The sequence below is a fragment of the Penicillium nucicola genome, assembly GCF_028828085.1.
Source record: "Penicillium nucicola strain IBT 29836 chromosome Unknown utg000009l, whole genome shotgun sequence".
Taxonomy (NCBI): Eukaryota; Fungi; Ascomycota; class Eurotiomycetes; order Eurotiales; family Aspergillaceae; genus Penicillium; species Penicillium nucicola.
In genome coordinates, this window is record NW_026643133.1 from 708,785 (window position 1) to 731,469 (window position 22,685).

The window sequence follows — 22,685 nt, forward strand, 5'->3', positions numbered from 1 at the left end:
CTTGACATTACTTATATCGATGAGACTTTTTTTTCTTATCCGGATGGAGCAAAAATACGATCCGCACTCAGTTCGTCAATGGGCTAGTCTCGCAAATCCCCTTCGCCAGCCTGGTCAACTCTCACGTAGACTTTGACCACTGGAAAAGACGAAGATTGGGGAATTTTCAGTCGATTCTCTGAATACTCGATCGAGCCTCTACATCCTTGACAGATACAAGCTCTTTCGTCAATTCCACAATTCTTAGGTCAAAAAACGCGCAGTAGTTGTTTAACATAGCTGACTCGCGAGCTTTTCGTATGGCGCAGGGCTCTTGCTTTGGGCCTGTAGATTCCGATTCATTTAATCGCGGGTTACCAACTATAAGTCACGACGGATAGAATTCCAATGCGAGGGTAGTTTCTCACTCCTTGCTACGGCATCATCGCAATCTCTTTCTTCTGGATCCCTTATCCACGTTCCTTTGTTTCCAGAAGTTTCCTCTGGCAAGCTTCTAGTAGGAATGCGTGACCCCTTTCTCGCCTAAAGATGATGGGCCGTGAAGTCCATTGTAGATTGTGGGCAACTTGCAGGGGATGTTCTCCACGAGTGGACAAGAGATGTCTGGTAGCGGCTAGTCCAAGGCTCAACAGCGAATCAACCAAAGTATCTGTGATCTGCCAGTCGGTGTTCGCAGTCTTCTCACTCAGCTTCACGCTGCCCTGCGCTTGGTCTCGCCGTGGAGTTTGTGGCAGTGTGTCTCTGTACAGTCGGATTCGTAACAGCCATCGGAGACAGCGCCAGATGAACATCATATCCTTTAATTCCTCCGACGTGAGCCCTCCTGGGTTACCAGTGGCAAAGAACTCCGGAGGATTGTCGAGAACCTCGCTTTGAAGGCTCCCAGGCTGAGTGTTAGTGCCAAATCCGTTGTTGCTATGGATGGTATGTCCTTCAAGCCAGGCTTGTTGGCCTTGCCAATCTTCCTCGCGTCCTTTGCCAGAGCCGAAAAGTCTGCAAAAGGTCCAGACTCGCCAGAAGGCTCGATGCATGACGTTCCATCGGGGGTCTTGGTAGTTGTCTAGGGCCAACTTTAACACTGACCACCGCGTCTCATCTAATGAAAGTGCCGCTGCTTCACATTGTGTCAGAATAGCTCCCGTTATATATGCGCACGTGAGGATCTCGTATTCGTAGTGATCACAATAGTCTTGAGCGCTCAAACAAAGAGGCCTTTCTCGGAAAGGTGACACTAGATGTAGGAAATAGCCCTGTGATCCAGGCCGAAGTACCCTTCCTGCTGGTGTCACAGGCAAGCCCATTTCTCGCAATTCGAATTGCTCCGGATGTGACCGCTGTAGGACAGATCGGATCAAGCTGAGGCCTGAGGAGATATTCTCCAGCTGAACCCCATTGCGCGTAGCTAAATCAAAAAGGTCACCTAAAGACGCAGCGTCTTGTAATGTAGTCACTAATTTTCCATCAAAATGGGGTCCGACTGACGTATGTCTAATTTCGTTCAGGCCAAGAGTTGGCCCGGGCCTACCTGGCTCACTACACGGGCGATATGAAGGCATGCCTCCCGATGAAGACTCGAAGCCTTGGCTATGCCCTGTATTCTGTTGGATGTCGAGCCCCAAAAGAAGCTCAATACTCTCATATAGCTCCTCCTGATTAAGGAATTGGGATCCCGTCGGACGCGCCAGGCACCTATCTTTACCTGTCCGTGATGCGGTTTGGGATACACTCAAAGAGTCTTTCAGCAACTCTAGATGACTGACATGGGGGTCAGACATATGCGGATCAGAAGACTGCGGCGGTTGCTGGTACCGGGCCGACATCAAAGGTGAACGCCTGCGGTCAATGTTCCCATGGACTGGAGGGACTCGATACTCTGATTTGTCTTCAGGGCTCGTTACTACCCCTTGTGGCATCTCAGTCTCACACGTTCATTGAGGTCCCAGGCACCGGAATATTCAAGATCTGCAGGTGCTCACGACTAGCAAGTAAATCACACGGAAGTCTGGTCTAGTAATTCTCTCAGCATTGAGTTATTTCCTGGAACATAGAGAAGGGGGCTTGAAAGGGAGAATAATTCAAATCCGATTGAGCTATTTTTGAAACATGATAAAATAGGCGTGGTGGGTGGAAATATCTCACCGGCCTGAGACTGTTACGCGCGCTTCGACAGAATATGGACAGTTGCTTGTCGGTCATCACAAGTACAGCATCCATTCTCTCGGTGAAGCCCTGCGTTTATACGCGCCAGGGATGAGCCTGAGCTCCAATTTTCCTTCCAAGGCACGCGATGAGTGGGTGCGGTGAACCAGAAAAGCCACTGATATATATAAACGGGCCACCTAATCTACGGCGGCGGTGACCTTGTCTCTGATTATTTATCTGAGGGGATTTCTATTGACCTTTCCCGACAGTCTACGAGCAAATCGACATCTTTAGATATTGCCAAACTGCAGTGCAGTTTGATGACTGAATCGAATTTCTTAAATCTCCCGACCCGTCTTGATCTCCGCTCTATGTCCACTGATGGGGTCCTTAAATGCGACCTTTCTGGTGGGCTTGATCTCATTCAAGGCCATGCCTACCTCCCAGAGGAGGTCGGCTCCAAAGGAAGGATATTCTTGGGTCTCCTCGGCAAATTTGTGGTTTTGATCCCGAAGATATCCTTCAACGGAAGCCGCTGCCAAAATGCGACGGACCAGGTGCCCCTGGGGTAGATGTGATGCCGCTGCAATGTGCTGTGGGGTGAGGCAGTAAGTGTTGGTGTCCACGTGTCTCCAAAACCCTTCGGATTGAGGGTTTGGATGGGCAACAAGAATCTTCTTGATAAAACGAGCCATTTGAGGCTCCAGTCCGCTCACGCTGCACAAGTCGGCGAGTCTCACCAGCTCTATGGCGGCTGATATCTGATCTCCGGGGTCTTCTACATCAAATATCACCATGCGAAGGTACAACCATTGGATCAAGGCTTCGACGCTTTGTCTGGAGACAATGCCTTCCACTTTGCTCAGAGTCGCTGTCTGCTGCTGAGATCCGGGATCCTGCTTCTCAAGTATTGCGGAGAAGTACGACGACTCGGCGCAGAGAAGACCTTTAGAGACTGTATACTCGTGATCGCTGAAGTCGATCCGAATTTTTACGTGCGGGCCACAGTAGAGTGGGAGAATGCTAGTGCAGAATTCTATCAGGCATGCCATCTTGCAGTGGACATGGCTTACTTACAATGTTGCAAACTCCTTCGCGCTTTTCTTGGATAGCTCGGTCATACCGTGGTCTCTGCTGAGCCAATAGATGGGATAGCAAGGAAAGAGGGCGTTCGAGAGGGCATTCAGTGTAGGGACTGGAGGTAATGTATAGTCAGGTGGAAGGTCCTTGAAAAGCTTCCAAACAATGTCCATGGGCTACAAAAGAATAACACATAATTGTTTAATCAGTGCCAAATTTAGATCCGAGACGTAATGTGCCAGTGTGGTGCGAGATGCATCGGATCCGCTACGCAAAAACTACAGTCACGCCAACAGAGCGGAAGGCATGGCATAACTGTCTCAGTCAGGGGGACCTTTGAAGTCTTTGACAACGACAACACTTGCGTCAATTTCGCTGATCTTTCAGATGTCGTGAACAAAGATTCGTTAGAATGCAGTCCGAGATTGTCAATGCCAGGTATTGTACTGCATATATAGCTCAATAGATGGTAGACAAATCTAATTTCTGCGGAAATCTATCGAGTTAAAGCTGTAAGCCCGATGCGCTTCATCAACGGGATCTGGGTACGGCTTTCAGATAGGTGTGCCTTTCTGGTATGACTCTGCGATTCCAGACTCTTACTTCTTTTCAGTTGCGCACATCATGTATCAAGACAGCTTGGCATTGATAGGGATCACTGGGGCGACCTTGTGATAGAAGAAGCCTTACAACCTCCCCCATACTCCAGCTTCCCGGGCCACTGGTCAACCAGCCTACGATGTGTGTATTGCGGGAAGCGACGGTCACGCGCCTACTGCCGATGGCATGCGATAGAGCCATCCAGGTTTCCCCGAGATGGGCTTTGCTCTCGGCCAGTCTGCATCTCATCGAGGCCCTCACGTCTTTACGCTCCATATGACCTGATAGCCGAGTTGCCCCCATAGAATGGTTCGTTTCCGCTTTTCATTTGATTATCTTGATAATCGGCCTCAGGAATAAAACTAGCTGATGCAACCTGCATATACTAGATCCCGCGCATTAGCCGAGGAAAGTCCACAGAATTGCTTGATGAGCGTGGGTGAACCAAGGTGGTTGGACTGTGCAAAATACTCGAGACTTGCTTTAAAGTCAAAAATTGCTCATTAGTTTATTCCTTGATGTCGCTCAAAGATTTGGGACTTCTGCTACAGCAAACGTGGAGCCGCCCGACGAAATATTCTAATTATGACTTGCATACCAATCTTACGATGCCTGTTTATTATTTCAAACCATGTTTCTATTCTGATACTCAACCAGTGTCATCAGGCGCATCCATTCAGTCATTGACATACGATATTCAAATCCTCTTCTGCCTTCGTCCCTGAAATCCCTGGAAGAACATAAGTAGTGACGAAAAGAAGAATGAAAGAATGAAAGATTAAAAGAATATTCGCAGCCTTTGATCGCCATTTTGACTTTGACTATAGACCTAGAGAACCGTATATTGCAGTGATGACACGGTTGGTGTCGTGGAGACCGACATCCTTCAGATTCGCGCCGCGTTCAAGGGTGTCAAACAGCTTTAAGGACTCGGTTTAAATAAAGTTTTCTAGCTCATTGTGAGATGCCTCGTAGCCTAGTGGCGAAAGAGAGATTCCAAAAAGTAGCCATGCTCATATCAGGGAAAATTCGATGCATTAGCAGGAAAGGTACATGTATCTGCTCAAATATTGCTGTGAACAGGACACAGATCTGACCAAATGTCAGACTCAAGCTAGGGATCAGGATCTCTGTTGAAGATCCGGCTACAAATAAAACGGCTGACGGAGCGCCTCGTTACAGTAGCACCTCCAAGGCTAAAAAGAATATATAAGCACCGTATAGCTGCATGGAGTGAATGGCGCTAGAAGCACAGATTGAATGAGCACAGCAAGAGCTGAAACTTGCATGCTATTTCCTATTCGTTCTCCGCACTTAGGGATTACGCAATCACCCAGTCTGATATACTACCTTCTACCTGTCACGGTTCACAACGAGCTCTATACCGAGATAGGAGTGCTCTAAACCCGATGCCAAGATACAGACAAAAGCTTGCCTCACACACAAAGATTGGATTCCGGCTACCAAGACAAACGCGAGTCTTACAATTTTGACCTTGGTAATGTTACCCGATGACGCACACAAAGTTATCAGTCTAGAATATTGATTAAATCTTGAGCAAATGGCGATGGTAGCAGCACATTGGAACATTGAATCAGAGTTTGCTGCAGCCACAAATTATAGAATCGTCGAGGCGTACAGCGGCAGAGAAAACTAAACGCATTCAGTCTCTCATAGTCAGATACCGATCTTGGTAGTTACAGTTCATTCTTCTTTACGATGTTCTTTCATATGAATGATTAGATGTGGCTGCAAGAACCAATCTGGCAATGCAAGGCACGAGCACGGCTTGAATAAAGCGACGGAAATTCAAAGTTCCGTAAATCTGCAAACTGCAAACATGACTACGGTCATAGAGTATCGTTATATCAGCAATGCTATATTTTTCAGAGTTTCGCAGAGAAAAGGAAAAGGCTTTGCGGCGAATGTCACATTCGGGAAGTAGTCAGTTCCAGAACCATCTCGCAGGCATCTTAGGTAGTACGGCGACGTTTATTGCAACTATCGGCCAAATGAGAGCCGTCCCGCTTACGAGCAGTAGAGTGAGACCAGAATGGCGGATGTTGCAGGTACATCAATTGCATCAGAGACAACGGGGCCCCGCTGATAGGGTGCGATGTTATTCCGTCAACAGTGAGACCTATGTCAATAGGCGTATCTAGAGAGCTCACGTAAATCGTACAGTACAAAGGGATCGTGTACGGGCGCGTCAGGGTACCCATAACAAAAGATGCATGTTCTAGTTTCTCACCGAGTGACTGACATATGTCCCCATCTTCGGGCCATCGGGACAGAACTGCTAGTTGGACGCAGTATTGTCCTACATTGGAGTTAAAGGTTGGCGGTGACAGCAAAGCAGCATAGAAACAAGACGCAAGCATTGCAAGCTGTAAGTGAGAAATGCTTTGCTGGACTTGAGGGGACTCCATGTATTGTTCTGTCTCCGTGATGAGATCTGCAAGGAAGGCTGCGTCATCCAGTGCAATTGGCGGTTTTCTCAACGACGGCTCCACGCGATAATGTTTACCATCCCTTTCGGCTCGATTGAGGGCACTGGAAAATTTTCCATACATAGAATCGGCGTCCACTACACTGCCCAAACCACAGCCTAATCTCGAAACCCATTCTGGAACGAGATGCTTTATCCATCTCCGCGAACGGCTTTTGTCCGGGCACAGAAACCGACCAGTCCCAAAGCTTACCGAATAATCAAGTAGACGGCTGCCTAGCATAGAAAGCTCATTCAGCTCCATCATTGCCACCCAAGCAGGGCAATTAGCAGCAAAAGCCCCATCCTGAAGTCCGTTCACTGGCTCAAAGACCAAGGGGGCAGCACAGCTTGTGGCAATGCTACGTAAGAACCAGAGAAGATCAGCATATCCTATCTGGGAACAAACCAAGGCCATGGTCATCAGAGTAACGGGAAACATACGCTTGCCACAGGGGAAGATCGAACAAGCTCTCTGCTTTGTATTTTCCGTGTTCTACCTCGCGCACCACGTCTCCGTAGGAACGGAATAAGCATAGTTGTGAATCGAAGGTTGCCGACGTGATGGCTACACGTACAACATCTGGTTTCGTTCTCACTGTGCTCTGTCGCATCAGGTCATTTCCAAAGGCATTTCTGAGTATGTGGCAAAATACATTCATGTCATATCGTGCCCCGGTCTTGTGGAGACGGAGCAATCTTCGCACAAGGGCTATTAATCCGCGGTTCTTCATAAATACGTCACTTGCCGTGGAGCAAAACATCTCAATGCAATACGACAACGGCCATTGCATAAGACCAAGCGCAGCGCTTATGATTGAGCCTGCTCCTCTGACCGTCAGTTGAACCTCGTTTATGTGCACAAGACTCACAAGGCCCAACTCAACGTACCTGTACTTGTACCGACTATGAGATCGAAAAAGTGATGTACGGACAGTGCCTCTGGAAGGCTCGCGGTAATAGCTCGAAGAGCAATGAGCGAGACTATTCCTAAGACACCACCTCCATCAAATGTTGCGACTCGATAACCGGCCTGTAACGGGCGAAGCCGTAACTTTATGTCCACCGGTGCATGGCATGCCGGGCAGGCTTTGAATTGGGCCAAAGTCGGGTGCCCGGCATCATTGGGTTGGATCCCAGAATAACGCCAGGCGTCGCGCTCGCATAAGCTGTGACCGCAAGGGAAAACGGCCCAGGGTTGCAGGCTCCATGGACACATGCAGCAAAATGGCTTTCCTCGGACTTTTTGTAGCCCCAATTGCGCATCGTGCCAGAGATCCGTGATCTGGAGCCCCATTTTTGAGACTACATCATCTAAAAAGCTGCTAAGTCCTTTGTGGGTTATCCAGACACACTGCTGAACGGCACAGTGCCACGCTTGTCTACACAATGGCCCATATATGCTTGCAACGAGCTCTGCGGGGAGGAAATCTAAATGCACCAGCATACTCTGATAAGTGTGGTGTGGGCTCTTTCGGTGGGATAATACATACCGTGCGGGAGGAGGCCGGCATCCTCCAGAAACATCTTTGCAAAGACCGGGGCCAAAACGCTGTTCAAATCGCTATCGTGATCCATGGCCTGGAGCCATTGTGATAAGCCGTTATGTTTTTGTATCTCTTTTCCGGGCCATATCCGCTTTCGAAACGCCATTGGATACCAGGTGGCGCCCCGCCTTGGGCTGCTAAGCCTCGGCAGATCTTGACGGTATGCTACAAAAGGCATTTTGGTGACGATGTATTGCTCAAATAGATAGTTGAGCTCTCCAAGTGTCCATATGTGGCTCTTTTTTTCGCGTCTCTTTTTCATTGTGGTAGTATACATTTGGATGCGGGTCAAAAGTTCGGGCAAATTCGTTTTTTGCGGGTCATCAAATTGCACAATCAAATGCTGCAATAGTTGCGAAGTCCACTGGGAGGCATTCCCATCTTTGGCCAATTTGGCTTCGAGGTGTTTCTTTACGCCCGTCTCATCTACTGTAGTCTGTGATGAAATCATTTCAAAGAGAATAATCAACTGGGGCTTTCTATCGGCTCTAACATCAGTGCAGTCTCGAAACTGTAGGAATCTGTGAACAGCCTCGTCCACGGTTCGGGCTTTGATACATATAACGTCACTAAACTCCAGGCATAGGCTATGAAAGATTTTAGCAGTGTGCTCGGCATCTATAGAAACAGACTGCTTGGCATAGAGTGGTTGTGGCTTGAGGCTACAGGCCGCAGAAAGCTGCAAAAAGTTGCATACGGTGTTTTCACCTTGAACCTCATATAATGATGTATGAATACCAGGACCGTATGCCTGTGGCTGTTCATAGCCAATGATGGTTACGCAGACTGGTTGGCATTTCAACTGCTCAATATCGGTATAGGGCTCATACAGCTGAATCAACGTGCTCAAGCTGTCCACCTGACAGCTTGGAAGGATAGCCCATGGTAAGACAGAAGGGGCCATTGAGAGTCCTCCTTCAACCAAGAAAGTTGTACTGACACCTACTTTATACCATCTTTCCGGCAGCCTTATGGTCCGAAATTGAATGCCTGCCCTTTTCGTTGACCAAGGTATCCGCCCAGAAATGCTTTGAAAGATGGAAAAAAAAAGACAGACAAACCGCTTCTGCGGTCTTTTTTAGAGCACCAGATAAGGTTGCTGTCGGTATTGGATCAAACTTGAGGATGAGGCAATGAGGGCAAGTTTCGCCGGTGGTGCATACTTATCAAATCAGGGACATCGAATAGTGGCGCGACAGCGCCGCAGCCCTTCGCATGGCTAAATTTAGTTGCATGTTTTTTGTGCAGCTGAGGATGCCAAGTTCCAAAAAAGACACAACAATTAATGATTTTTGTTCGTCTACCTTTCACGTACACGCCACAAAAGATAAGAAGCCGACCTTTTGAGGTGCGTAGAGGTCAGAAATCATGCCCAGCGACAGCACCCCTTTTCTTTGCACTCGTATCGAAAAGCTCAGAAGAGAAAACCAACAAATACCTTCAACTAACCCATTCCTGGAACGAAAGCTCAGAGAAATCAAAGACAAGTCTCGCTCTCACCCACTGAGGACCCAAATGCTCGGTCCGGTATGCGTACAATAAATCATACGCTATGTCACAGTTTCGCTTCAACTAAGATCTACATCTGCATTGCAGACAAGTATCTATGTCAGCCTAGTCTTATTGGAATCTCTGCCAGCACATTGGGGTCTGCAGATGCAAGAACAAGTCTTATTCGAAAACTTTTGTGGTCTGTTCACGATAGGACGGAAACAAATGGGAAAACTGCAAGCACTGTAGACAAGAATTCATGTTGTGATTTTCGGCAGAGCAGGGTCGACACTGCTGCTTTAGATACATTACTTTTGCTACTGGCTATCACAGAATATGGGCTACTATCATGGGTTGTCAATGCGCTGTATGTAGCAGGATCCGCTGGCCGTGACTCTACTTTATTACGTAGCTATGTGGCCGACCCATTCATCGTACGTGCAAACTCTTAGCACTTTTTTGTTGTCACAATTATCACCCAATCGCCTTGATCAATTAGTAAAAGTAACGCCCGGAGGACCATCTGGGAAACACGTCATGTCAACGTTACAATGTGCTTGGGGTTTCAAATCCGCAAACCGTTATGGACAGAGATCTCCGTGATGATGAATGCCAGAAATACCACAACAAGCTTATCTGAAGGTAACGCTATCTAGAGACTACACCATCTGCGGGAGTCCTCACTTCCATTCTTCTAGTATTTGAATAAATAAATATACAGCGTCCACAAATTTGCAGCAACTTTCTGGGACTAATACAAAAGTTTGATTTGACGTACTCGCAATAAGTCAGTTTATTTGGTATTAGTCTCCAAATTCATTTTTTGACCACCGTTTTCAAAATGGTCGACATAACGCGCTAACGCTGTTCAGGCCCGATTAAGGGATTATACCTTGATCAACTGTGGGTGTTTTTGGAAATCACATCTGGAATACGCAGGTAACATAAAACGGTTTTCCAAAAACATTGATACGTCTAGCGTTCCTGGGTATTACCGAAAGTCAAACTGAGTGTTCATCAGAGTCTATCGTTCGTTTTTTTATCTCCGTTTTCCCCCTTGCTTTTCGTAAAAGTCGGGCTTAATGCATTCTAAAAAGAACCGTGCTAGTGTCACAGAGACTATACAGCATATTGCGGTGAGATCAATGCAACATATGCGGAAGACAAAGTTGAGAGAGCGTTTCACCACTTTGCACTGTTGACGTTCAATGAGACATAGTCGCCGATATCGATCCAATCAGTTGAGCATTCACCCGGAACGCCACCTATCTACGAAACTAAGTTATAGTAGTCATGGTTATTAGTGGTCTTACATAAAATCAGTCTAAATCCCAGAACTTGACTATCCCGCGTATCAACTTAGGATGCTTCATGCGCCCTGTAACGATAGGCCTTCGTATTAACCAATCCTGTATCGCCCCTTCATTTGCTATTGTATTTTTCAGTCTCTCGTCCTTTGGCAGCCCTGGGAATTGAAAAAAGATTGAAGGATGAGAGCATTTCGTTTGTTGCATCTGACCAAGCACCGGTCAAGAATGGTTCCGCAAATAGGAAAAGAACCAATGAGAAGACTGATGATTATATTGGCCACCATCCTTTTATATAGCGATGGAGGGAGCTTGGTGCCCAACCTCCGACAACCATAGAGTAGCCTCACCGCAAGGGCAGTGTTAACGATATCGCCGATGCTGTGGGTACAGTCAGTAAGATCAGACACGGTGGAAAAGACACAGCAAACCGCACACTGGAACGAGTCCAATAAACAGACCCCAGTGGTCAAGCCGTTGAGCCCGGCGCTGAATCGCATTGAGTCGTTGTGCGTGCACCTCCGGTAATTCCTTTGAGTCAACGGACCCATCAAGGTCAATCAATGCCTTGCAAGGAGACAAGGAATACTGATCAGGAATCTGAGCCTTTATGGGCCATCCTTCGACTGGGGGCGTATTTACATTAATGTAATTGAGTCTCTTTCGCCGTTTCAAAAGAGTGAATGGATATTTGAGCCGACGCAACATGTTTCAGTGACACCCAATGTAGGGATATGGCACTAGGAATAAATACACGACACGAGAGAAGCCGGCTTCGTAAGACAGGTACAGTTCAAGTCACAATTGGACACCGGGATCTAAAAAGGGTCTTTCGCTCCCTAGATTTGGATATCCGGGGGTTGAGCCCATTTGAACATGCTCAGGGTCATCCCAACAGCGCTTATGGTCGAATAGTGGGGCCATTGAAATAATGGGCTAAGAAGAGCCGATGGCCCTGCAATTGGCTGGGAGCTGTCTTTACCTTCGATGCATCATCGACTCAATCTGTCTCTCTGTGCTCCATTTCAGGACTGCAATTTGACAACTGGTTCTTTGTCCATATATCACTGGCCAGCAGAGCGACTGCGGTAGATAAAGTCTGTACTCAATCCTATTGTCTGCTACCATCTTAGACCCTCATGGATTTTAACGACCTTCGAGATCTTTTGGTAGATGTATGAGAATTTTGATTCACACGAGTTGACTAGAACTTACAATGTGCTAGGACATCGTCGAGGAGTTCTTTAAATACTTAAGTTGTCCAGAGACGACGGGATCGCAAAAAGAGCATATAAAACGAGAGGAAAGAGATTATTTTAGGAGAGCTCTCCCAGTCATGGATCAAACGACGGTCATCATGTTACTCTATGCCAAAGATATATTCTCTCGGTTCTTACAATTATTAGCAGAAGCTCGGTCTATTAAGAGTCTATCTGGGTTCCGAGCACTCGCACTTACTTGTTTCTTAATATCCCAGAAAGGTGAGGTGTTGACGCCAAACGAGAGACTTGGACAAGCTGATTCCTTCCATCGCCAGTACTCCACAGAGATTGGCCCTGTATCGACGAGCCAGTATCGCACAATGGCGTCTTGGAAGGTGACTATCAGCATGTGATCACTCGCATGAACGCTCAAAGTGTTGCCGTTATAGTACATATGGAGCAACAAGTCCTCCAACTCCTGAACTATGACCTGAAAAGTTCGGGATGGCTGAACCAGGTAGACAACTGGTCCTGGATTCTTTCAAAGAAAGAGCGGCAACAAGAAGAGACAAGGGCCAGTAAGACGCGTTTGGCTTATCCTTATTCTCTTGTGCACGATCTAGAATCGGAGATAGATAGACTTGAGGGTCTTTCGAGCATAGACAAGCGAGCATTGGAGAGGCAACAACGCATTCTGGAAGCCATACGTCTGGCAAAGCCCCACCTGTCTGGATCTTGGCTGAAAAGAATCAAAATGGCAGAAAAACGAGCCCACCAGGTCGGCAGTGCAAGGGGTAGCGGAGGCGAAGGGAATTCGGAATCTCAAACCCCAAATCCCAATTCTAGACGCATTCTTAGAAGAAGTAGCAGGCTACGTACGCTACAAGAAACAAAAACCTAGCAAACGGTATGACGGTCAAGTTCTAGGCTCAAGTCACGGGGCACACATGCAGATACTGATATGGATCCAGGTTGGCCCGGTATATGTGAATAGGTGTGCTTTCTTATCTATGTCCATGGCATATATCCACGTTTGTCTCTACTAACAATTCCACACTTTATTTCAAAAGAAGATTTCAGAGAATTCCCATCTTGCATATTGTAGGAGCCTGAGTAGTGCAGAAGATCGGATGGGTGAGATCTACTTGCAATACCTTTTGATAACCGAGTTAGAACGCGGTAGAGATCAAGCGAGCTTCATGATCCGAGGCCTGTTGGAATATTGAGCGGTGCTTTGGTCCGATCACGTGCAGAATATGACTGACGTTGGACAAAGAAATAACGAATTGCGTACATCACGGGGACCAAACGCACATAAAACGGCTTTCCCGGCGGTTTCCTTTTTTTGGAAGACAGCAATTCTATACAGTTCCGTGCGATCAACGAATGCACTCACTGTGGCAATATTAAAACGGCCAGGAAGGGAACATCAGTAAGGCCGACAATAGAGGAACAACGCTATTGATCTGGGCCCCGCAGAAAACAACCGACAAAATCGTGCAGATGCTGCTAGAGCGAGGAGCCGATGTCAATGCCCAGGGTGGATTTCACGGAAATTCGCTTCAGGCAGCTTCTTCTCAAGGACACGACGAAATCGTGCAGATGCTGTTAGCAAGAGGGGCTGATGTCAACGCCGAGGGTGGAGAATACGGAAATGTGCTGCACGCTGCTTGTTCTTTTGGACATGATAAGGTCGTGCAGATGTTGTTGGGAAGAGGAGCCGATGTCAATGCCGAGGGTGGAGAATCCGGAAATGCGCTCCAGTCAGCTTCTTTCGAAGGACACGACGAAATCGTGCAGATGCTGTTGCAAAAAGGAGCCGATGCCAATTCCCAGGTTGGATTTTACGGAAATCCGCTCTACGCAGCTTCTTTTCAAGGACACGACAAGATCGTGCAGATGCTATTAGAGCAAGGAGCCGATGTCCACGCCCCGGGTAAAGAATACGATAATGCGCTGCACGCTGCTTGTCTTTTTGGACACGACAAGATCGTTCAGATCCTGCTCAAGCGCAGAGCTGATCAATGTATATGGTTTCGCTTCCCTGGAGCGGGTTGAAAAAAATCATCAGGTTCGGGGAATATACAGTATTATTCAATATTATTCTGGTTCCCTCATCCTTATCTGTCGACCACTTCGGTAATAGTGCAATAATACTCAACTTTAGCATCTTTGATTAGAAAAAGAACCCAAAATCATCATTATGAGAGCACGCGGCCATGTACCACGTAGTTGCTTATTGTCGAGACAAAGCCATGTTGAATGCATTGTAAAGACTTGAGTGCTTTCTTCGTTCTTCACATTGTCTGGTCAATGAGCGAGCTTTTCGATCATCTGCCGGACCTATTGTCTATCTTACTCACCAACAAGATCAATAAATAGCCGCAGGCTGAAGCATACCTTCGATACAGGGGAGAATTCTAAAAGAACCTTCACCTTTATGGCGCTTATGACGCCAGCTACAGCTTTGATAATCCAAGCTCGAGAGGTAGGTCACAACACAGTAACTTGCCAAAGAAGACCGGAGAAGCCGAGCCTTAGCCTCAATCCGATTCTAGGCGCATCGCAAGCGGTCAAAGTAGACAAACAACGTGAGCTCAGCTCCGTTTATCTCGAGGGAATGTGTACATGAAGGTTTCTGATAAAGTACCGTAGACAATAGATTTAAGCCACTGTGATAATTGACCGAAAGGAAGTTTTATCGCCCCAAGGTGAAATAAGGGGGACCTAGGATTTTGCCGTATCCGCAAGTTCATCATTAGGGTTTAGGGTTTTGGGCTTAGGGTCAAGGGTCAATTGGAACCTGGCTTTCTTACTCCTCCCTCTTTCATGACTTGATCGTGACTCTTACCTTTTGTGTCCTCAATTCCTATGCGACAACTCAATCTCAGGCGAGTATCGTCAGAAAGTTGGTAATTTCTCAATTCGTTCACTGACAGAAAAACCATGGGCGGAAGCCAGTTGAACGCAGTAGGATCTCGATCCTGTTTCCAGGTTACGTGCAGGGATGTCCGTCCCTTCTGAACTTGAGATAGAATAATTCTCGACGTAAAAAACGCACATTGGCTAGCCGTTATGACATAAAACCACTCACTAGAGACAGATATCTGGCTATGGGTCCCAAGTAGAGAGAGGGCAGAGGGTTTATAATAAGCTCTGAATAGACAGACTATAATGCATGTTTATCCCATATACCCAGGTTCGACATGCAGACCGCAACGGAAAATCGAATCGGCTCTGACTATTTGAATCCCAAGCGAGAAAACAAGACGGTGGTATATCACGATAAATGGGCCTGTCCTACGATAGGGGGCTATACGAATGTTGCACAAGGGCATAGGATGGATTCTTTGCGAGGTGGGTTTTCAGTTACGCAAAAGGCACGTTGCCATTCTGTTGGCTGGTCACAAGCAGGGTCAAGATCCTAATCAGTTACCCGGTTATCTGCAATTCCCGAAAATGATCCAGCCTATGTCAACGAAGGAATCCTCATTCGAATTTCAACTTACCCTAGAGGCGGAAAAGCAGGAATATCTGAAAAAGGCATAATGCATGGGTAGCCTCTCACGATGGATAATACAGCAATCAAACGCAATACTTACAGTAGCCAGTGTCGATGCAGATGTCTTCTCATCTAAATCAGTGAACCGATGGCATCAGTAGTTGCCTTGGGGATTGATTGGGACTTGGCTCGTTGAACTGAAGAAAATTTATCGCACAGAATACGTAACATTCCGTTATGAGCATACTGGTCAGCCTTTCCTATAAGTGCCGTCGGTCCGGCCAGAGCTCAGTCTGCTTCAATTCTAGAAAGTCTTGAAAAATGCCACAAACCCCTTTCACGTTAAAGTGGCTGATTGGTGCGCTTCTTTCTCTCCCTGCAATTGCTGCGCCGCCATGGACGACCCAAATAAATACCACAATGTGCAACTGGAACGGGTTTCGTGGTAAGTCGCACCGCACTAAGCATACAAATCGCACGAGCACAACGTTGATCCGACCAAGGCTTCCAACTTCGGCAAACTATCATACTGAACGGCGGCTCCTTATGGTGGCAGAGGTTCGTGACCTTGTGCTTTCATGACCCACACTGACCCTTCCCTAGCGGGTATTCCGATGGATCCTACGGCATACCAGCAAATGACGGTAACAAATCGACAGCTGTTACGACGGTCCATGAAGAATAACAGCTGATCGTTCCAGCTAGGTGGGAGCCCATTTTATAGCCTGTCCCTCGCTGATCGATTCAACAATGAAACGACCAACACATCTAGCCTTTTTTCAAAGGCACCCAGCCCGACCGTGGCCCAAGTGAACTTTGAAGATGGCGCGATGTTTGGGAACGATCGAGAAATCATTCTCTACGGGTAAGTCCCGTCGCCCCGTTCCCTTGTCTCGAGCTTATTCTGACAGCGTCTTCTCAGGGGATTAACCAGGCCAATGGACAGCAAGGATGTTCCCGACGCGAGGGAGGTTCTTGGATATCGATATCTGGATACAGCCACAGGCCGTGATGAGGGATCGTTTTTTAATTCGTCACTACCAAGCAACGTGACTCGCTACGTCACAAATGGGGGTTCGGTATCGGTGCCCAGCGAGGACCTGGCTTTTTATTTCGGTGGCATGCGCGGTCAGGACTGGGGACCTATCACCTCGGACGATGCATCGGCAAACACGTCGGCGAACACATTGATTGCAGTCAATTTGGCAGCCACTGGTGATCAGAAACTCTGGCGGAACTTGACGCTGCCCAAATATGTCGCGAGCCGAGCAAACCCGCAAGTGGTGTGGATCCCCGTTTCCCGGCAAGGCGTTCTAGCAGTAATTGGCGGGGTGAAGATCCCAGAAGAATTATATCCGTCGGGTCTTTCATCCACGCAGCAAGAGCAAAATGTAAGACTCCACCCGCTCTTCTGGCCCGAAGAAGAACCTTGGTTAACCCAGCATAGTCCCTGACCGACCCGGATTTTATGACTATTATTCCAATTTACGATATCGCGCTCGATAAATGGTATGTACGCTGTCGGCCTTCCCGAACTGAACGCAAGCTTCACTGTTGATACATCTACAAGGTATCTCCAAAATGCCACGGGCGATATTCCCTCAGGGGGTCGTTCCTCGTTCTGCTCCACGCTGGCTTCGGCATCGGATGGCAGCTCTCACAATATCTACATCTACGGCGGCTATGACGGACAAGATTCCACTACTGCCCCTTATGACGATGTGTACATCCTCTCCTTGCCATCCTTTATCTGGATCAGGGCCTACTCCGGGAAATCTGGCCATGGTCGCAGCGGACATCAATGCTTCGGTATCCTACCGAGCTACATGTTAGTGGTAGGGGGTCTATACCAGGATCCATCTATTTGCCTCGACGGTGGCATTCTGCAGACATTCAGCCTGAATGATCTGGAATTTCAAACAACATACTCTCCAGAGGCTGTCGAGGAGTACCATGTACCAAGTGTGGTGCTTCAGGAAATTGGAGGAACGTGGGTCATTGATCTTGCCTGGCGAGCCTGCCAACTTCGGTAGCTGACCAAGACTAGAACAACAGGAAACGCCAGTCGAACTGCACCCGAATTGTGGGGAGACCCTCACCTCAAGTCACTGTTTGATACCCCGTACACGAAGACGGTCACGACTTGGTACCCATATACCACATCGGGAAAGCCGCTGCCACCAAAAACTACGGCCACCCAAGCATCCAGGCGTCAGAAGGATGGCTGGATCATGCCTGTTGCTGTCGGCGTGACTATCCCCACGGTCGGAGCAGTCTGCGTAGTTCTTATGTGGTTCGCTATCAATCGTAAGCGTCATTTGCAACGTGGTTTGTGCCACTGTAGCCCCCAAAGCCGTCATTGGCTACATATGCTCTGTCTCAAATCCGATCGGTCTCGACCAAATGAGGCAGATGGGGCCCCGGTCGAGCCGCAGCCCGTGGTACGCTCCATCCGCATTGTGGGCAACGGAGTCAATGAGCTGCCAGCTCACGTTCCCCCATCGGCCAAGTCAATAAGATCTTCTATCGGGGAGACACCGACATGCATGTATCTGCGAGGACTGGACGCTCCAGGGGGATCGGCAAAGTCCTTGGAGAAGATGCATCTCCCGCCATAGGGTCGACATTTCTGATTGATTAGTTATTTTGGCGAGCGCATACCATGGGGGAACCTGAAGGATCGGCATGAAAGAGGCTTCTTATTGACTTGGTGCGAGTATGGAAGGAAGCGGTACGATCGTTAGTATGAAAGATGCGCAGAATATTGTAGCTAGATCTCATGTTTACCAAATTGCATACCATTCACAGCAGTACGTGGGAGAGAGGATCGCTCACTATATCAATCAGAATGTATCACGCAACCAAGGCGTCTACAATTTGGACAAGTTGATAAGACCAGAGACAAGATACGAAGGTGGGCACCGCGATGCATGAATAATGGTCGGTATTCTGATAAGCAGCGCTGGGTTCGAGCTCATCCTCGTAGTACTGTGTAGCTCGATGCGACGATCTAGCGAGGCGGAGCGTTCTGCTCATTGGGTGATATCACCATGTATCCAGTCAACTTGACAAAATCTTTGAGCTTGTGCTTCTGTTTAAGACGACTCAACTTGTCTGCCTTCTGTTGGACAGAGACTGGTAAGATATGGCAAACTCGTGCGTCGTAGCGACCCGACCTATCTCCGCCCGACTCATATCCTCGAGTGGGCCACGGACTAGCCCTTTAAATACCTAGCCCAAAATCCCAAACCATCGAACCTTTCCATCTGCTCTCGGATTTATTGGGGTACCATTTTTGGTTGCGTCGAGCCTGATAATTGCTGTGCAAGCTCACACGTTTCCGTCCGTCAGAAATCACCAGTCTGGTTTCTGTAAGAATCTCCACCTCCTACGCCTTTCATGACCAGACCAGTGTCCTCTTCCTTCACTTTACCGACTAGCCAGAAACAAACATACAGCCTCGATGGCGCGCCACAAAATAGTGCGGAAGCTTGACTCGCCAAACGAGCTTGCCACTCCGATCATCAGAGACATTCTTGGTCGACCACTGAGCCACATCCTGGAAGATGAGGTGAAAATCCCCGTGAGAGACATGTACAGTTGGGCTCGTCGATCCTGCACCGATCGCATGGAAGAAATCAGGAAGAAAGGAAAGATCACGCGTCCGATGAATGCGTTCATGCTTTACCGGTTTGCCTACAACGAGCATGTCAAGGAATATCTGCGGCAAAGAAACCACCGCAGCAACGGCCAAGCCATCTCCAAGGTCGTCGGTCTAGGGTGGCGGAACGAGAGTCCGATCGTTCGTTGCGTTTTCCAAGAACTGGCGGACATTGAGCGACAACATCACTCTACCATGCACAACGGGATCAACGATTCCGCCAACAAGAGGCGCCAGCTGCCCATGAAGCGGACGTCATCGCTCTCAATTACTGCAGATACTGAAATATGCAGTGACTCTGCATCCAGTCAAGGCAGCCAAAGCCCTACCGTGGACATCATTCCACCAGTCCTGGAACAATCAGAACCGTATTTTGCTCACCCTTGTGGCCTACAGCGGCCTATGGTAAATGACTTGACTACGGATAGCTCACCGGTGGCCTCGGAAGTCTATTTTAATCCTTTGCTGGATAATATTCCTTTTGAGTATGGCGACTTGGAAATTGCCGGCTATCAAGACAGCCTCTCAGACAAGCTCTGGTTTGAGTTGCATGGCCAATCAATATGCATGAGCTATATTGATCCTACGGTTCTGATCCGGTAGAGCACCGGGCTAGCAGCTTTTGCTGTACATAGCAAAATGGCCGTGACAGTCGGCATGGTTTCGCTCCAGCTGAAGAGGGGCAGAAGGAGAACAAGAGGGAAGGAAGAGATAATAATGTTTGTTTTGGCACTGTAAAGCAACTTATGAGAAACTGTCAAGTCTTCATTCCCTCACATACCGGATAATCAGGTAATCCGATAGCGCTATTCCTTTGAGCACCACAGAGGCAAGAAAACGAAGTCCACATTTGTGTTCCCGTCAAATCCGAATCAAGGCGAAGCACTCTATTTTCAGGCAGCGCGCCACGTTGATACCGCCGCAGCTTCTACTATCATCAACCATGGAAGCAAGTCTATTGAAGGACAATGATGGGAATCAACCATGGCCACTAGAAGCTGCGGTCGAAGCACACTACTTTTTGACAGCCGTGCCTGAGATCCATTTTGTCATATGCTTGGACTCAGTCACTGTCTTTTAGGGCGTAATATAATGCAATATATGCCTTTTATTTCTGCGTCGTTTTTCTGATCAACAGTTGCGATAAAAGTAGAAGCCATGCTGGCCATTTACCACATTCAAGATAAAGGAGGATCTTGAGCGCTGCGTATGAAGTATTGTCTGATACTTCCAGGCCAAATCACGAGCTATCGGATCACCGTGTGCTCGTCCGCCTACTTTCTTTGATGTTCATAGGACGGTGAGCTAGAGTTTTGATAGAATTTGGAGTGAAGGAGTTGAAAGCTAATGTCCGTTCTGATATAAAAGGACCTTTAGATGTCGTGTCATGATCAGCGATGTGGTGTTCAAGAATTTCGTCAACTAAAGCAGCAGGTCATTCCGATATCAACATGGATATACCCACCTCGCATCCCCAATCCAATTAGCAACGGCACTTTATCATACCCTCATCAGAAGCTCGAACATCCTGTCTATTCGGTGAGTCTGGCGTCTAAAACGACGAGAGCGAGAGAAATCCGCGCCAGTAAAGTAGGGGAAAAATGAAAACAAAACTCAGAAGGGAAGGAGAGCAACAATAGCGTGATGCTTGGGTCTTGTTAGGTATGAGAGCCCACCATACATTTGAAAGCATTGGTCAAACGTCGCTGGCTCCTGATACCCTGGGAGGGGCATGTGGGGATGGTAGTAGGTTGAGTTTGGAAACAGTACAGTACAGGGACGCGATTTCCAATATTTTTCACAAGAAATCTCGAAAAAAGGTCACTTGGGCCATCTATTGTCCAAAATAGCCAATGAAACCCAAAAACCCAACGTCCGTATATACGCCTTGAAATCTATGGCAAATCAGGTACAGCGGAGATCGAAAACTAGTGCGGTTCTTCATGTATGCATTTTCTTTTATAATCATCCCCGCTCCTTTTTTGTAATAAGAGCTTCATCCTGAGCTCTGGGTATTGACCGCACTTGTCGTAAGCCCTCACACCATGATTTGTTTGTGGGGTTTCTCAGTGCTCTCTTGACTCCATACTAGAGAGATAGTTCCCACCAAGATAGAAATTCGCCAGAACGAATCAAACACTTGGCCAAGAAACAATGATCCTCATTCCAACATTATCTTCCAAGGAAAGTGAGCACACCAGTCCCTCCATAAGTATCACCCAAGACCAGGAAACTCATCACCGAGCTCCGGCAGCTGGCATAGGTCGAAAGCATTGAGATCGGTTGGCGGATTTGAGTTGGACACCAATGCTGGATCTATGTGATTGGAGTCCTTCTCTAGATGTGAATTCAGCTGCTCACATCTATAGAAAAAATCAGTCAGTAAAGCATGCGGTGACGAGGTCATGCATACTCACATGAGCGCGAGCTTGCTACACGTTTCTTGAATCGCATCTTGTACCTTCTGCAAATTGTTGCCACTTTCACTGTTCAAGCCCAGTATAGATTCAATTTTCTTGAGACGGGCTTCATTTTCATCTGACCCGTGCCGTGGATTCAAGATATGCCTATTCTGTCTCGGTTTAGTCACTCTCGTGGCATTCGGTTGATTGGGGATATGCTTTGGAGCAGGCAAAAATGGAAACCGGGGCAAACTAGGGTAGCTTTGGGGAGGGTAGCGCGTTTCCAATGATCTGTTCATCGCGTACCTGTTTTTGAGATCGCTGGAATAGAGAATGTCCAGGAAGGGCTTCTCTCTTTGCTTTAATACATGGAGCAAATATGGAGCAGAGCCTCCAAAAATAGGACGAACGAAATGGGAGTGCAGTAGTCGTTCTAAAATTAGCAAGCAATAGGTTTATTTTGGGAGGGCATCACACATATTCATGGCCACTCGCAGATTGGCATTCATTCCCCCTCGGTCGCAAATGTGTCCCAAATGTGAGGACCCATACTTGGGACACCCAAGCGACGATGCCTTGGATGGACTTGCAGTGTCATGTCGGTCTCCGAGAACACCTCAAATTAAACTACGAGAAAAGTGTGGCTTCGCAAGGGTAGCAAGGCTGTAGGGACGAAATTCCGGAAAGATAAGCCAAGTGGCTGCGAAAGGACGGAAATAATTGGAACACAAAAACGGATCTGATCTGCGCCGAAAGTAGCTCGCAAAGGGAAAACATGTTCATGTGTCAATTCGAAGCGGCCAAAGTATATAATGAATTATTCAACGGTTCTACTGTAAGTAGTAACGTTAGCGTTTCCTTTGCGGCCGGATATGGGCGAGCAGAACAAGCTCATGATCAGTTACAGCGGCAACTGAAGAGACCAGACAGGTTCATCAAATAATGTGGAAGCTATGAATTCCACCACATGGCCTTGTCTTACAGCGACTACGGTGGGTCGACTAAAGAGGAGGCCAGATGTGATGAAAGCACACCCCGCCCTTACGATGGCTAGGCAGCAATTATTGAGAACTCTCAACAGATCAATATAAGGCTGCAGTAGACGAGGATCTATCAATGGTTCGCGAACCCCGCCAGCGGGCTAGAAGCAATTATCTATTGGATTGTACACGTGGAGCCCAACTCTGTAGAAGAGAGCAACGTAGCTATGCCAGCCAAAAGCTGCGGAAAAATTCTGCCTCCAACCAGAATTCAATTTGGATG

General features: G+C 47.7%; 5 protein-coding genes across 5 annotated transcripts; 1 reads left to right on the plus strand and 4 right to left on the minus strand.

Moving 5' to 3' along the window:
- Positions 1-449: 449 nt before the first annotated feature.
- On the minus strand, positions 450-1,775 carry N7511_008519 (uncharacterized protein; the record flags this gene model as incomplete). The annotated part of the gene is made up of 1 exon (XM_057130896.1): positions 450-1,775. One exon carries the CDS (start codon positions 1,773-1,775, stop codon positions 450-452), a length of 1,326 nt encoding a protein of 441 aa, XP_056981627.1.
- A 705-nt stretch (positions 1,776-2,480) lies between these two features.
- Positions 2,481-3,194, minus strand: N7511_008520 (BTB/POZ domain-containing protein; the record flags this gene model as incomplete). Its single annotated transcript, XM_057130897.1, has 1 exon — positions 2,481-3,194. One exon carries the CDS (start codon positions 3,192-3,194, stop codon positions 2,481-2,483), a length of 714 nt encoding a protein of 237 aa, XP_056981628.1.
- A 2,601-nt stretch (positions 3,195-5,795) lies between these two features.
- N7511_008521 (uncharacterized protein) lies at positions 5,796-6,728 on the minus strand (the record flags this gene model as incomplete). The annotated part of the gene is made up of 2 exons (XM_057130898.1): positions 5,796-5,980; positions 6,086-6,728. The coding sequence occupies 2 exons, from the start codon at positions 6,726-6,728 to the stop codon at positions 5,796-5,798; spliced, it is 828 nt and encodes a 275-aa protein (XP_056981629.1).
- Positions 6,729-11,996: 5,268 nt separating this feature from the next.
- N7511_008522 (uncharacterized protein) lies at positions 11,997-12,311 on the minus strand (the record flags this gene model as incomplete). Its single annotated transcript, XM_057130899.1, has 2 exons — positions 11,997-12,020; positions 12,114-12,311. 2 exons carry the CDS (start codon positions 12,309-12,311, stop codon positions 11,997-11,999), a joined length of 222 nt encoding a protein of 73 aa, XP_056981630.1.
- A 1,049-nt stretch (positions 12,312-13,360) lies between these two features.
- Positions 13,361-13,915, plus strand: N7511_008523 (ankyrin repeat domain-containing protein; the record flags this gene model as incomplete). Its single annotated transcript, XM_057130900.1, has 1 exon — positions 13,361-13,915. The coding sequence occupies one exon, from the start codon at positions 13,361-13,363 to the stop codon at positions 13,913-13,915; it is 555 nt and encodes a 184-aa protein (XP_056981631.1).
- Positions 13,916-22,685: the final 8,770 nt, after the last annotated feature.